General features: G+C 49.5%; 1 protein-coding gene across 1 annotated transcript; it reads right to left on the bottom strand.

The window, feature by feature from the left end:
* Positions 1–3,457: 3,457 nt before the first annotated feature.
* On the bottom strand, positions 3,458–9,331 carry GIMAP6 (GTPase, IMAP family member 6). The gene is made up of 3 exons (XM_033408232.2): positions 9,059–9,331; positions 6,904–6,988; positions 3,458–5,608 (listed from the first exon to the last, which is right to left on the bottom strand). The coding sequence occupies exons 1-3, from the start codon at positions 9,218–9,220 to the stop codon at positions 4,956–4,958; spliced, it is 900 nt and encodes a 299-aa protein (XP_033264123.2). The 5' UTR covers positions 9,221–9,331; the 3' UTR covers positions 3,458–4,955.
* Between the last annotated feature and the right edge of the window lie 5,402 nt (positions 9,332–14,733).

Here is a 14,733-nt window from a genome sequence, read left to right as displayed (position 1 = left end):
GCCATGGCCGCTGAGCCTGCGCGTCCGGAGCCTGTGCTCCGCAATGGGAGAGGCCACAACAGTGAGAGGCCCGCGTAACGCAAAACAAACAAACAAACAAACAAAAAAAACAACTTTCCATAACCAAAGTAATAAGTTGTTTTCACCATCTCTCCAACTAAAAGTGTTTTTCTTTTTCATGCAGTAATCCAAACTGTTTTACACCTGGCCCAAGTTATAAGCTCAGAGCCTATTAAAACTTGTCTAGAGGTTTTTGCTGGCCATTTAATTCTGCCTTCAGTTGTCAAGTCTGTTTTTGATGGTTGAGAGGAAACATTTTATCAAATCCTGTATGTGTTTGCTGAAAAGGTCTCTAACAGCGGTTTTTTTTTTTTCTTTTTTGGTTTTGCTACACGGCAGCAAATTGCAGTTGCCACTGTGAATGTTATAACACATCTTCCAGCCTCTTTCTCTCTCCTGTTCCAGTTTTACTACCTGCTTAGTCATCTCCATTCATTCTGCATCAATATCATGCCTTCATTTTAAAGTTTAAATATTGTCCATACTTATTTTTAAATTAAGATTTAACTTAACCCTATTATAAATAAAATAATAAACCGTATTTAAATTTAATGGTCATTATCTACTACAATGTAGACAGGTATCACTATAACTCATGCTGTCTACACAAAGTATTCGAATAAAAGTATTACATCACTGCATTAGGAAGATTGTTCAAAGGGAATCAATCTTCTGACATTGACTAGATCAATGATGTATATATGTTCTCGTACTAGAAACAATAAATGTGGCCAAAATTTACATTGCAACACAGTAATAATATGTGATGCAACAGTTAGAGTGAAGTGTATTTCTACCCAAACAACAAAGCTGTGTTTCATGGTAAAATATTTTACAGTGCTTCAGTGTTTAAATTTAAATTAAAACAAATTATCATGAAATAAAAGTTAAAATTCAATTTCTCAGGTACACCAGCTACATTTCAAGTGCTCAATAACCACATATGGCTGGTGGCTACCATATTGGGTATTGCAATTTCTAGAAAATACTCAAATATTTGGAAATTAAACACATACTCCTAAATAATCCATGAGTGAAAAAAGAGATCACAAAGAATACACAAAATATTATAAACTGAGTGATCGTGAAAACAGAACACACAAAAATTTGGGAGATGTAGATAAACATGTGTAGAGGGAAATTTTATAGCTTTCTATCCTTATGTTAGAAAAGGAGAATGTCTAATAGTTTACAGGATATTGTTGATAGCATGTTGTAGGGACTCTGGGTATTATTATGCTCTTCTGAATAGTACTGTGTTCCCTCTAGCAGGCACTTAAATTCCTGGCAGATCCCTTTGAACTTGAGAAGGCTTGGCTGTCGACGTCATTAGCGAGGGGCTATTCCAATCTTGCTCCTTTAGGGCAAGTCCCTTAGTCCTGATGTGATTTTACTCCCGTTGGTATTTCAGTGGAATACGTGGTGGACCGGAATCTCAAATTTTGTCTTTGCTGCTGAGGGCAACTGTTGAAATCTCTAACTAGCTCTTTCAGCCTTCCAGAAAAAGTTTCCCCTGGACCCTTCAGAGACTGCCGTTCATGGGTCAGCCAAAGACTTGAAGGGAGTTTATATGAAGACTTTCTAATGCTCCCACCCACCCCCCTGTGTGGCTCCTTTTGGGAGTTCTCTATCAATTTCTACGCTCTCTGGCTGCCCCCAAACTCAATCCTCTTACTCTCAGGTCACTGTGAATTTCTGCTTGAGCGATATCGCTGGGTCAGCAAGATGGGGAAGTGCTCTCGGGGGGAAAAGCCACATAAAAGTGGCAGCTCGGGCTTCCCTGGTGGCGCAGTCACCAGGGAAGAGAGTCCGCCTGCCGATGCAGGGGACGCAGGTTCGTGCCCCGGTCCAGGAAGATCCCACATGCCGCGGAGCGGCTGGGCCCGTGAGCCATGGCCGCTGAGCCTGCGCGTCCGGAGCCTGTGCTCTGCAACGGGAGAGGCCACAACAGTGAGAGGCCCGCGTACAGCAAAAAAAAAAAAAAAAAAAAAAAAAAAAAAAGTGGCAGTTGCATGGCCCCTTATGTTAACTGTCAAGTTCCTTATAGTGTCTCCCTGTATTTGGTCACTTTTCAGTATCTTCTAACAGTTGTTTAGAAATTCTCATTATTTTGAATTTTCTACATAGTGTATGAATGTCATTACGGGAGGATTGGGAGCTGGAAGCCTTCCCTGGGGTTTTTAGCCGCTGCTTTGACCCACCAAGGAGGAAGCAACCCACGTGCTCACTGGGCACTTTGGATTCTCCAGATCTGTGTTTTTCATGCTTTCCTCCAGTGTAGAGATATTTTTTGAGAATAACGAGTTCCAAAGTTCACTATTTTCACAGCCTTGGCCAAGACAACCCTCTCTCTTCCCCCTTGCCCCACCCTCACCCACACCACTTCTTTCCTATTGGTACACAGACCATGGAGTTTCCAGAACATACCAACACATGCCTTCCCCGTTCTCTGATGCTGAGGGAGTGATGGCATGAAACAACATCTATCCCTCCTTCTGAAAAGTCGTGGGAGGTATTTTCCCTGATTTTTAGTAATAAAGGAGAGAAAACCCCATATTCGATATAATTTTAAACAATTCCTTTAGAATTTTTAATGAATGACATGTTTTGAGTGACGCGTCATTTAGAGTCACTGGATGGGTGTCATTTGGTCAAGTGCTTGTATTTTCCATTATGAAATCAATCAAGCCAGCAGAGTTCAAACAAAAGTACCTAAATTAAAGAAATGTATCTTCTTCTCCTGAAGGAAATGCAAATGATTTTAGCTTTTACTTCAATAGCTCTGAAGTCATGAGTCTATTCTCTTAGAAACAAGATGGCCTTAATTCACTTATCCTGGAGGCATTTACCAATTCTCCCAACTTTTTTTGTGTTTTAGATTTTTAATGTAACTGAAAGAGTTTCTTTTAACATTGTGTAAATTTAAGGTGTGCAGGGTGTATGGCTGCTGTAACAATATTCATCACACCACATTCTTAGAGTACAATGTTACTGTCTACATTCAATATACTGTACCTTAGATCTCTATGGCTTATTTCGTGCTTGTTACAAGTTTGGACCCTTAAATACCACCAGTCTCATCCCCTGTGTCCCTACCTCCTGGTAACCACCGTTCTACTCTTTCTTTAAACAGGTTTGACATTTTAGATTCCACATATAAGTGATATATATTACACAGTACTTGTCTTTCTCTGACTTATCTTACTTCCAATCCTCCCAAATTTAATACATAAATGTAAGACAATTCCAACTGGAATCCCAACAAGATTCTTTTATGAAAATTAAACAAAGCGATTTTAACTTTCACACAGAAGAATAAATGCCTGAAAATAACAAAGGAAATACAAAAATGGAGACTGGGGAGGAAACCGGTGTGTCACATTATAATCAAAGCCACTCTAATCAAATCCATGTTTTATTCATGCAGGAGTAGAAAAGTCAGAAGAACAGAATCGGAAATCCTGACAGAGATCTTAGAGAATATGAAAAATTAACATATGATAAACGTTGCGTTCCAGTTCAGCGGGACGCGGATCACCTGCTTAATAAATGATCTGGCACAAAGGCTATCGTAAGCATACACCAAAATAAGTCTCTGTTCTGCCTCGAGACACTTGTCTGAATCTTTTAGCAAAAGAAATGCTTAAGCTTTCTTAGGCGTCCGCTGCGTCTGGAGAAGATGACAGCCGCGTGTTGCAGGGCTCTCCCCATCAGCCCGGCAGGCTGTTCCCTAGGACGTCTTACATCATTCACCTGCTTCTTTTCTTTGCAGCTTCCCTTTCTTCTCTGCCTCCTCCCATTCTGTGCACCAAAATACCCTGCTGGGGACCCACCTACACACCAAGACACACCCCACCCACACTTTCTCCCCACTCTCAAGGGAGAAGGGAAGCAGTTGCAGGTGAAGCAGAGGAGGGGTTGAACATCGCCTCTGTTCTCTACGGCTGGACGGCCGGACGGCAGGCATCACAAGGGGCAGTAACAGCTGTGTGACCTCCCTAGTCCGAGTCTGCCTCAGGGAAGTGCTCCTCTCTGCCCAAGCCCACTTGGCACCTCCGGGGGCCTCCATGTCCTGCAACCAGGTCTAGGCTCCATTTCTTGACCGGACCTGGCCCCCTGGATACCTCTACCCCGCTCTGCTCATCACCCCACCAAGAGGTTCCCACAGGGCTCCTTTGCTGCGATTGGGTGGCCTCTTTCAAGAGTGAATAAAAGGGCTGCGCCTTCTACCCCTCCCGTTTCTACTTGCTTTCTCCTCCCCAGCCCAGTGCCTGTCCTGGCCCACATGGCACAGGGCCTTAAAAGTCATCATGCCTGCCCCCTTAGCGGGCAAGGACACAGCCCAAGAGATGCAGAGGCACCTGGTCGACATCCCACACTGATTTGCTACATCGACGTTTAAGCGGTGACTCCAGTGGCCAGGATGCTGTGGGAGTTACATGGGCGAATGAGGCACGGGCCTGCCCGCAGGAAGCTGTGGTCCTATCGGTGTTCTATTGCAGACTCGGAATGCCAAGGAGACGTGAGGATGGAGGGGCACAGAGGAGGGAGGGCCCACGTGTTCTGGAAGGTGTGATGTAGGACCTGCGAACTCAGGAGCCCGCACACCGCTCGCCACCCCAGACCCTGCCCTGGACACTGTGAGGGTCAGTGACCTGTGGGACGGAGAGAGCAAGTGAGGGGCTGGAAGGCAGACTCCGGGGCCGAGGGAGGCTGGCAGGAAGCAGCCGTGGCTGCGTGGAATCCAGCGCGTCTCAGATGGGCGGCCTCCCCAGGAGCTGTGTGTCAGTGCGCCCAGATTCCTTCCGGATGCGACACAGTCCCTGCCACCAGGACTCCTCGCTGCGCCCTTCCTCGGAGCCCTGGCCCTGGGGGACCTGCCCCGCCGGCTCTCGCTAGAGCAAGACGTAGCACGGGGACTGACGGTAAGCCTGGTGGCTGTAATAACGGCCTTCGTGTTCCCACAGGATGGCTTCGATTTGTTCCATGAGCTCCTTCAGCTGGGCGTCCTGCTCCGCCCCCTGCGCCCTGTTGTTGAAGCCACAGTGTCGCCGCTCACACAGGACGTCCAGCCTGGCAAGCTCCCGGTTGTCGGTCTCTCGCAGGTACTCCTCCAGGGTGCCGCCGCCCAGGTCTTCCTTCCGCGTGAACACCAGGATGGTGCGGGCCAGGATGCCCGCCCCGAAGAGCTCCTGGAGGCGCCTGACCCCCTCCTGATCCTCCTCGGTGAAGCGGCCCAGCTGCGTCACCAGGAGCACCGCGTGGGGCCCCGGCAAGGAGGCGGCAATGGCTCCGCAGGGGCCCCGAGCGGTCCCTCGCGGCGCCGCCCCCGGGGACAGGATGTCGGGGGTGTCGATGACCTCGAGCTCCTTCCCCGCCCACGCTCGGCGCCCCCGCTGGAAGGCCTTGGTCACGGGCCCGGCGCTGACCTTGGACTCGAACACTCTCCGGCCGAGGATGCTGTTTCCTGTTGCGCTTTTCCCGCTTCCGGGTTTTCCCACCAGGATGAGCCTCAGCGCCTGCGGGGTCCCTTCATCCTCCCTCAGCCCTGGAAGCATCAAGAGAAGGTGGGAGACCAGGGTTAGAGCCCATCCACCCACTCTAGCCTCACCAGGGGCAGAATGTCCGGGGGGCGGGGATCAGGAGAAGGGAAGACCGGCGTCAGCACCTCAGACGTGCCCTAGACTCACATTCTTTCCTTCCCTCTCTCTTTTTGTAACTTTCAGAAGAAAATTATGGTAGAATATACGTAGCATGAAGTTTACCATTTTTAGGTGTAGCATTAAGTACCTTCATACTGTTGTGCAATCATCACCACTATGCAGCTCAAGAATTTTCCATCTTCCCAAACTGAAGCCCTGTCCCCGTTAAGCGCGAACGCCCCATGGCTCCCTCCCGCTAACGCCTGATAGCCCCGTTCTTTCCGTCTCCGTGTGTTTGACTCTTCTGCGGACCTCATGTAAGTGGAGTCAGGCAATGTTTGCCCTACCGTGTCTGGCTTATCTCACTTAGCATAATGTTTTCAAGGTTCATCGACGTTGTCGCATGTGTCAGAACTTCCCTCATTTTTAAGGCTGAATAATATTCCACTGTAGGTGTAGACCACATTGTGTTTATTCATATGTGTATATATATATATATATATATATATGGACTTTGGGGTTGTTTCCACCTTTTTGCTATTGTCAATATGCTGCCATGAGCCTTAATGCACATATGTTCAACATCTGTTTCCATTCTTTGGGCTATATTCCCAGAGGTGGAATTGCTGGACGATGTGGTAGAAAAGCTACATTTGATGTTTAGGTTTTGAAACTTCTGGCCAGGAAAGTGGATGGATTTCCGGCATTCCTATATCCCTGAGTTCTGTGTCCTCAGGCTAGACGGTGAAGTTGAGCCCATGAAAGTGAAGCCCTGACCCTGATGCAACAGCTTTCGTGGGGGAGGGAGCCCCTTGGGAAGACGGAGCCCGGTCCTGGGGGCACCTGAGTGCATCCTGCTTGTTCACTAGTGCTTTGCAGTCCTCGTGACCCTGAGAGCTCTCACACTCGAGCCAGCGAGATGCCCACACGGAGGCCGGGGGCGAGCACATCCTTCCTGAGACTCAGTGAAGGGGCGGCTGGCGCTGTGCGTCACCCCCTCGGCCACTGCGCCCATCAGGGGCCTTTCCCTCCTATCTGGCCGTGTTGAAGAGAGGCCCAACCCAAGCGCCCTTCGATGGCCGCCGGGTGGGCAAATCTCTGACAGGAGGAGCTCCTGCTGCCTCTCCCAGCGCGCCCCCTGCACCTACAGGTCCCCCGGCCATGCCTCTCTAAGTTTATGTCTGCTGGAAAGATGTTTTACCTCCTGACCCGTCTTGTGTAGGATCCTGAGACAGCCCTTCCTCGCGATTCTCCGGGAGAATGAGTTCATAATATTCTTCTTCCTCCTGAAAAAAGAATCATATGTCTCACTGGCTTTTCCACCGAGTTTTAAGAGGCACCTGACTTGTGCCTTTCTCTTGCCAAAAGGAAGTTGTTTGCATTGGTTTGGGGGGGAGAGACGGAGTGAGGGGGGGTCTAAGACACCTTCTACATCCTTTAGGAACCCTGTTTCCTCCTTTCTCCCCCCTGCACTGTGGTCTCCATTTTGGGGTGATTCTGTGATGGAAAGAAAGGACCAGGGATGCATCCTGACAGCTACTGTCCTGGGAGCAGTGGCCAGCGTGCCTGGGGGACGTGAGCAGGAAGTTGCTGGAGGGGCTGGTGAGGGGCTCTTGGGGCCAGATGATCTGTGGGGAGAGCCCAGCAGCAAGGGCCGCAGAGGCCAAGAGCTGGACGGTGAGGAGGGCGGCAGACTCGGACAGGCTCCCTCTCCACGTCGGGCCCAGTCCCGGTCCTGCTGGGGGCCCAGGGGACTCGGCGCTCCTCCCCGGGCCAGCAGCTAGGTGGTCGCACCGCCTGGGCCTCAATGTCCCTGGAGGTGTGAATGCTGGGCCACAACTACATGTTCGTGACATCTCTTCCCTGTAGAAGATTCCAGCACATTTTTTGACCTTCTGTAGAGCGATTCCTAGTCCTCTTTGCGAAGGAGGGCCGTGTCACCCACCCAGGAACTCGCGTCATCCTGAGGAGAGAGCAGCGTATCCTGCCTTCAATCCGTTCCACCCTGCAGACCAACACGGTTCCCTGTTTCAGGGGCCCATCATGTTGTAGCTGCTTGGTAGTCTCTGTGGGATGGGGAGGGGGCCGTGTGGCCCCATGACTGTTTTCTGGAATGTGTAGGACACTCAGAGACAATCACAGTCAGATGACATTCTCCAGATGGAGGCTCTGAGTTGAGGGGATGGTAACTCCGGGGGAACGTCCATAGACATAGCTTTCCCGTCGCCACAGCATCCCCGGGGGACTAAGGCTCTCTGCTCACCTGGCCCACCACCTCAGTCCTCGCCAGATCCCAGGGGCTGGCCAGGGACCTGCGGGGCTGTGGCTGCAGGACTGGGGGTTCAGTGATGTCAGCTCTAACGTGCCAGCTGAGAGTGGACCCAGCCCAGGAGGTTTGGTGACTTTCCAGGGAGAGTGACCAGGCCAGGTGAACATCTTCACCCAGACCTGTTCAGCCGCATTCTTGTGAGGACACAGCTTTTACCTCTCAAAGGGGCCCCCTGTCTTTGCAAAGTGGAGATCCCTCAATCTCTCTGTCCTTGGCGCCCTTACATCATTGGTGGAAGCGGAAGCAGCACTTCACCCAGGAAACCTCCTTCCTCCTCTAGAGAGAAGGGTGGTGAGAAGAAGATACAGGCCGGGCCGGGACCAGGGCAGGTGGGTGAGGCAGACCCCGCACTCCACCCTCGCGCCCAGACAGTGCGTCTGCCCGGCCCCTGGCCGCCTCAGCCTACACCCTGCCCAACAGGCATCACATGTGTGCCACGTGCCACAGTGTTTGTCTCCAACACGGAGCAGACACGTCACCTTTGTGAGGTTTCTCAGGAAGGCAGTGAAACTCACAGAAGCGTCTTGCCCAGGAGTAAGCAGTGAGTTCCAGGCAGAGCACAAAGGGTCCAAGGTTCTCCCGACTCTCAGCCCTGGCTCCTCTCATTGTACCTCGGACATGCATGCACACACACACACACACACACACACACACACACACACACACACTACTTACACACATACACTCACAAAAGTACGAACACACACAAACATAGCACACACACCTACACAACACACATGAACATATATGTTCACAAACACAACACACATACGTACACAAACACGAACATAAGACACAAACACCACTCACACACATATACTCACAAATGTATAAACATACCTACCACACACACACACACACAAACATAACACACACAGAAAACACGCATATACTCACCTACACACAAAGAGACATACACAAAAACACACTACCCACACCATCCCCACTACACACTCTCAAAGACGACACACACACAAACACAAGTACACATCACACACAGACACAGTCCCCACACACTCGGACTTACCGCCCCGCTGCCCGCTGGGCAGGACGAATGGCCATGTTCTGTGTCTCCCGGGGTTGCAGGCACTCGTGAATTCTTTGTTTCCCTTTCGAGAGCTGCCACATTGCAGGCTGAATGGAGAAGGTAAAAGAAGGTGTCCCGGGCGTATGAATAGATAGAGGACATAGCTTATAGTTTTTCAGCAAAATGTGATCTGAGAGCTCAGCTCAAAAACTGCCCTTGAAAGTGCAGCCGTGAGCTGTGAGATGAGGGAAGAGGAAGTGGTAGGAACACCCAGGAGGGGCCCTCATGACTCAGAAAGCTCTGCCGGCTGCAGTTCCTCTGCAGCCGTGATAACAGCCACAGGAAAAACAACACGCGTATTATGATTTTTATTCTGCACTAGCACAACTAGAACTCAGAGGCTTAAAGGAAAGCAGCAGATCTCTCAGAAAATGTTGCGCCGGGGGAATGATTTAATGGATTTCCTCCCTTTTTTGAGAATTACCCACTTCCTGCAGACATCCTCTGTCCTCCGGGTCATGACAGATATTCATTGTCTCTCTTTCTCCCCCAGGCTCCTCCTTCGGCCACTCCACTGGCTGTCCAGGGTCTCCAGCTTGCTGACCCTACATCTTGGGACTCATCAGCTCCATAATCCCATGGACCAGGAGCCACACGAGCCAATTCTTTATAAGCTCTCTACATGCGTGTGTATACACACACACGCGCGCGCGCGCGCGTGCACAGGCACGCGCACACGCACACATACGCGCACGCACACGCACACGCACGCACACACACACATTCTGCGTCTGAAAATTCCCAAATCTGTGTCACATCTGAGTCTGGTTCTAGTGTTTGCTTTGTGTGTTTTCTTCTGCCTTTCAGCACGCCCTGTAATGTTGCTGAAAGCCAGACATGATATGTCAGATATTAGGAACTGAGGTGAATAGGCCTATGGTGTGAGGTTTGACGTTGATCTGGCTACGAGCTGTGTTTAATGTTTGTTGTAGCTGCTAGAGGCTTCAGTTTCCTCTAGTGCCCTTGTGTTGTCTCCCCCATTGTCTGTGGGTTTCCCTGAAACCCCTTCTTAGATAGAGCTTGTGCCTTGCTGTTCTCTCAGCTTTAATTCACCGTTTTCATACTGGACTCCTGCTAATGTGGGGTAGGGAGTGAAGGAGGGGAAGCATCATGTTGGGATTGAATCTCACTCTTAAAGTGGGTCTGTGTTTTTTGACAGCGGTCCCCAACCTTTTTGGCAACAGGGACCGGTGTCATGGAAGACAATTTTTGCACGGACAGGGAGGGGTGGGGTGATGGTTCACGCAGTAATGCCATTGGATGGGGGAATGGTTCAGGCGGTAATGCCATTGGATGGGGGGATGGTTCAGGCGGTAATGCCATTGGATGGGGGGGATGGTTCAGGCGGTAATGCCATTGGATGGGGGGGATGGTTCAGGCGGTAATGCCATTGGATGGGGGAATGGTTCACGCAGTAATGCCATTGGATGGGGGAATGGTTCAGGCGGTAATGCCATTGGATGGGGGGATGGTTCAGGCGGTAATGCCATTGGATGGGGGAATGGTTCAGGCGGTAATGCCATTGGATGGGGGGATGGTTCAGGCGGTAATGCAAGCGATGGGGAGCCATGCGGAGCGGCAGGTGAAGCTTCACTCGCTCGCCCACTGCTCACCTCCTGCTGTGCCACCCGGTTCCTAACAGGCTGTGGACCGGTACCGGTCCACCACCCGGGGGTTGAGAACCCCTGCTTTGGGGTGCCAACAACATTCTGTGTCTTTAGCTGAGTGCTTGTTACTTGGATGTGTTCAGTTTGTGACAACTGACAATTTAGTGATCTGTAAACATATATGAGCTCTTTCCTCTATTAATACTATACTACGGGGACTTTCCTGGTGGTCCAGTGGTAAAGAATCCACTTTCCAATGCAGGGGACGCGGGTTCCATCTCTGGTCGGGGAACTAAGATCCCACATGCTGCGGGACAACTAAGCCGGTGCACCACAACTACTGAGCTCGCGCACCACACGAGAGAGCCTGCATGCCGCAAACTACAGGGCCCATGTGCCCTGGAGCCCGCGCGCTACAACTAGAGAGAGAAAACCCGCCCGCCACAACTAGAGAGAAGCCCGCACTGCAACTAGAGAGAAGTCCAAGCAGATTGCGCACTGTAATGAAAAGATCCCGCATGCCACAACAAAGATCCTGAGTGCCGCAACTAAGATCTGATGCAGCAGCACCCCCCAAAAAATAAGGAAAATAAATAAATAAATATTTTAAAAATATACTACACTGCACAAAAACTTAAAATTGAAAACAAAAAGAAGAAAGTGACTAATGAACACACACAAGATCGTAGATCAGAAAATGCAAGTGTATGCAACACGCCTGGAAGGAACGCTATCGTGAAAATGTCAGTACATTCTTCCTAGGTTTACTGATGCATCTAATTCAATGCCGATTTTTTTAAAGGTCCTTGTAATTTTCTTTTTTTATACTGGTTAGGGAAGTTGGTTCTAAAGTACAGATGAAACTACACCTGTAAGTATAGCCAGCTTCCAGAAGGACTAAAACAATCTCACACGATGGAGTCACCGGGAAATGCCCCGAGCCCTACGTTCCACAACCTGGGTGCCCCGGATGCTAAGCCAGGACCCCTTCTCCCCGATTCTTCCCCGCTTCCCTCCCAACTCAGAGAGGAAGATTACACTGTGTGCTTCGATGGGAATCACTGGCTGAGTTCACCAGGAGCGGATTCTGAGATGAAAATGTGCAGGCGTGAAATTCATTCAGGAGCCTCTTGGGATCAAAACCTGTGGGGGAGTGAAGGAAGAAGGACTGGGCAGAAGGAGACACTGGGCTGCGATGAGTCACAGCAGAGGCCTCGGTCAACCTTACCAGGAGCTGGAGCTACGATGGCGGCACAGAGCTCTCCCAGACTGGGGCCTTTATACCTCTACATCGACCAGTCAGGAGATGTGGCTGCCCTGGGATGGCGGGACGATCTTGCAGGAGCTGAATCTCTTCAGCAGACAGTAATCCTGAGGGAATGCCTCAAGGTTATCGGGAGGGGGTCAGCGGTGAGTTACCCTCCATCAACACTCCTATCAGCTGGGAGGCTGGGGGCTCCAGTCCTGAAATGGCGGTGGGGGTGGATCTCAGTAGCAGACCAGAGCCATCTCGCTCACGTGACCCTCAGGAGACCTTATGAAGGCATTGCCCCCTCCAGTCAAGCTTGACGTGCAGGCTTGAAGGGTGAGCGGTGAGGTGCTGAATGGGGAAAATTGCACCCCATAGCCCCACCTGGCTACGAAGGATTCTGTCATCTGGTCTTCTGGTGACATTTACCCATTTTTGCACTGTGTTATCTCATGAGGCTCAAATGAGAAATGGAAAGGACTGTTAACATTTTTAAATGGTTAAACAAGGACAAGAATAAAAACAAACACACACCAAAGGAACAGTTATTGCCCAAAGCGCCAGTAAGCGATATCACCCAGAAACGTGGCCGACAGATTCCTTCACTAACTCCTAGCATGGACAACTGACGGTGAACATGTACCAAACTGTGCCCACCTGTTCAGGGATCGCTTGTCTCTGAACCAGCCCTGCAGAGTGACAACTGCATTCCAACCGGCTCTCTGAGGATCGAGTCAGCTTTGATGGGTTTGTGAGCTGGGGACCGTGCTCCTGGGTGAGCGGGGGTGTCAGGCTCACTGGATATGGTCAGAAGTGTTGGGGAGCTCTAATGTCACAGGCCTTAGATCATTGGCCACAACCCTAATTTTAACCATAAACAAATGAGGCTCAGAGGCCTTATGAGTCTTGCCCATAAACCACAGTGGCAGCCTGATGCCCACAGTCTTCATCTTCTGACCTCAACCCATGTTCTTTTCACTCTACTTGTGTATTAACAGGAGGCACAAGTCCTGAGGTGACAATGGGAAAGTCCAACACTGAGGGGGTTCACGGGGAAAACCAGCAACGCCGAGCTGACGGGAAAGTCCTAAAGCCACTCACAGGTATAATGAGTACTGTGGTGACACTCAGAGAGGGAAGGTCTAGTGTATTAGTAGGAAGAGGCGGAGACGATTTTAGGGAAAGGCTAGAAAAAAGCCCTTATATATCTTAATGCAGTAGAACAAGGGCTTTTGGAGTTAATACACTCCCCTCTGTTAACCCCAGTATAGTTCTCCAGGTAGGAATTCAAGTTCCTGTCATTGTGTGAGTGTGTCTCACTGCCAGCGGGTCACATTTATAGGAAAGGGGGCCTTGCAACCATCTCTAACCACCCTAGCTTAACAGTCTGCCTGCTGCCTGAAATGTCCTCCATCTCTAGGAAAAGGAAATCATGGCCCAGTGTCCAGAATAAATTAACCTCTGAAGCAAATTCCTCCACAGAGGTGCTAATCCTTAGAAAGGGTAAGACCTGAGAGCAGAAGAGGCTGGGAACAGACTGGGGGCTGAGCGCCACAGTAGTGGTGTGTATGTGGTGTGTGTGTGTGTGTGTGTGTGTGTGTGTGTGTGTGTATGTGGGGTGTGTGTGTGTGTGTGTGTGTGTGTGTGTACTTCGGTTGCAGCACTCTCTAAGGAGCAGCCTGGGCAGAGTCTAGAATGGCCTTTCCAGAAAAGCTAGTGCCTCTGCTCTACTCTTTGTGACCCTCAGACTCATCAGTTCTGGAATCTGTCAAGACTGGAAACCAGGATTGAAGGGAGGTGTGTTCTCCTAAGACTGGGTACTTCAGACTCCCTGATGTAGTGGGGTAAGGAACTGCGGTCAGGAGTGTTAAAAAAGACATTGTGAACTTAAATGTCCATCAACAAATGAATGGATAAAAAAGATGTGGTACCTATATACAATGGAATTCCCTGTAGCCATAAAATAAAGAATGAAATAATGCCATTTGCAGCAACATGGATGGACCTAGAGATTAGCATACTAAGTGAGGTAAATAAGACAGAGAAAGACAAATATACGATATTATGTATATGTAGAATCTAAAAAAATACAAATAAGCTTATTTACAAAACAGATACAGACTCACAGCCATGGAAAACAAACATGGTTACCAAAGGGGAAAGCGGGGAGGGATAACTTGGGAGTTTGGAATGAACAGATAGACACGACTATATATAAAATAGATAACCAACAAGGACCTACTGTATAGCACAGGAGACTATATTCAGTAGCTTGTAATAACCTATAATGGAAAAGAATCTGAAAAAGAATATATGTGTATGTATAACTGAATCACTTTGCTGTACACCTGAAAACTAAGACAACATTGTAAATCAACTATACTTCAGTTAAAAAAAAAAAAGACATTGTGCAAGAAAGAAGGAGAGGAAGTGAAAGAGACTGATACTGGGTAACACAGGGTTGGGAGGAGTACGGGGGGGGGGGGGAAAGAGGGAGGGAGAGGGAAATGGGAGTTCACGTAGATAGAAGGTAACTTCCCTCTTGTCCCAGTTTCACTTCCTTAATTTAATCTCCATGTACCAAATCCAGATTATGCAACTCAGCTTTCTCGTGTGTCTGTTGCTCAAGAGACCCCCCACTATAGGTCACAGTTCATACTTCTTGGCCTGGAATTGACAGATTTACATCAGGCTTCAAACTTTCTTCGCAGCCCCATCTCCTTCTATTCTGCTACCTTATAAAGGACACAGCCATAGGC

Source organism: Orcinus orca, chromosome 9, assembly GCF_937001465.1.
Source record: "Orcinus orca chromosome 9, mOrcOrc1.1, whole genome shotgun sequence".
NCBI classification, from domain to species: domain Eukaryota; kingdom Metazoa; phylum Chordata; class Mammalia; order Artiodactyla; family Delphinidae; genus Orcinus; species Orcinus orca.
Note: the sequence above shows the minus strand (reverse complement) of the source record. Positions and strands in the feature narration are given on the sequence as shown.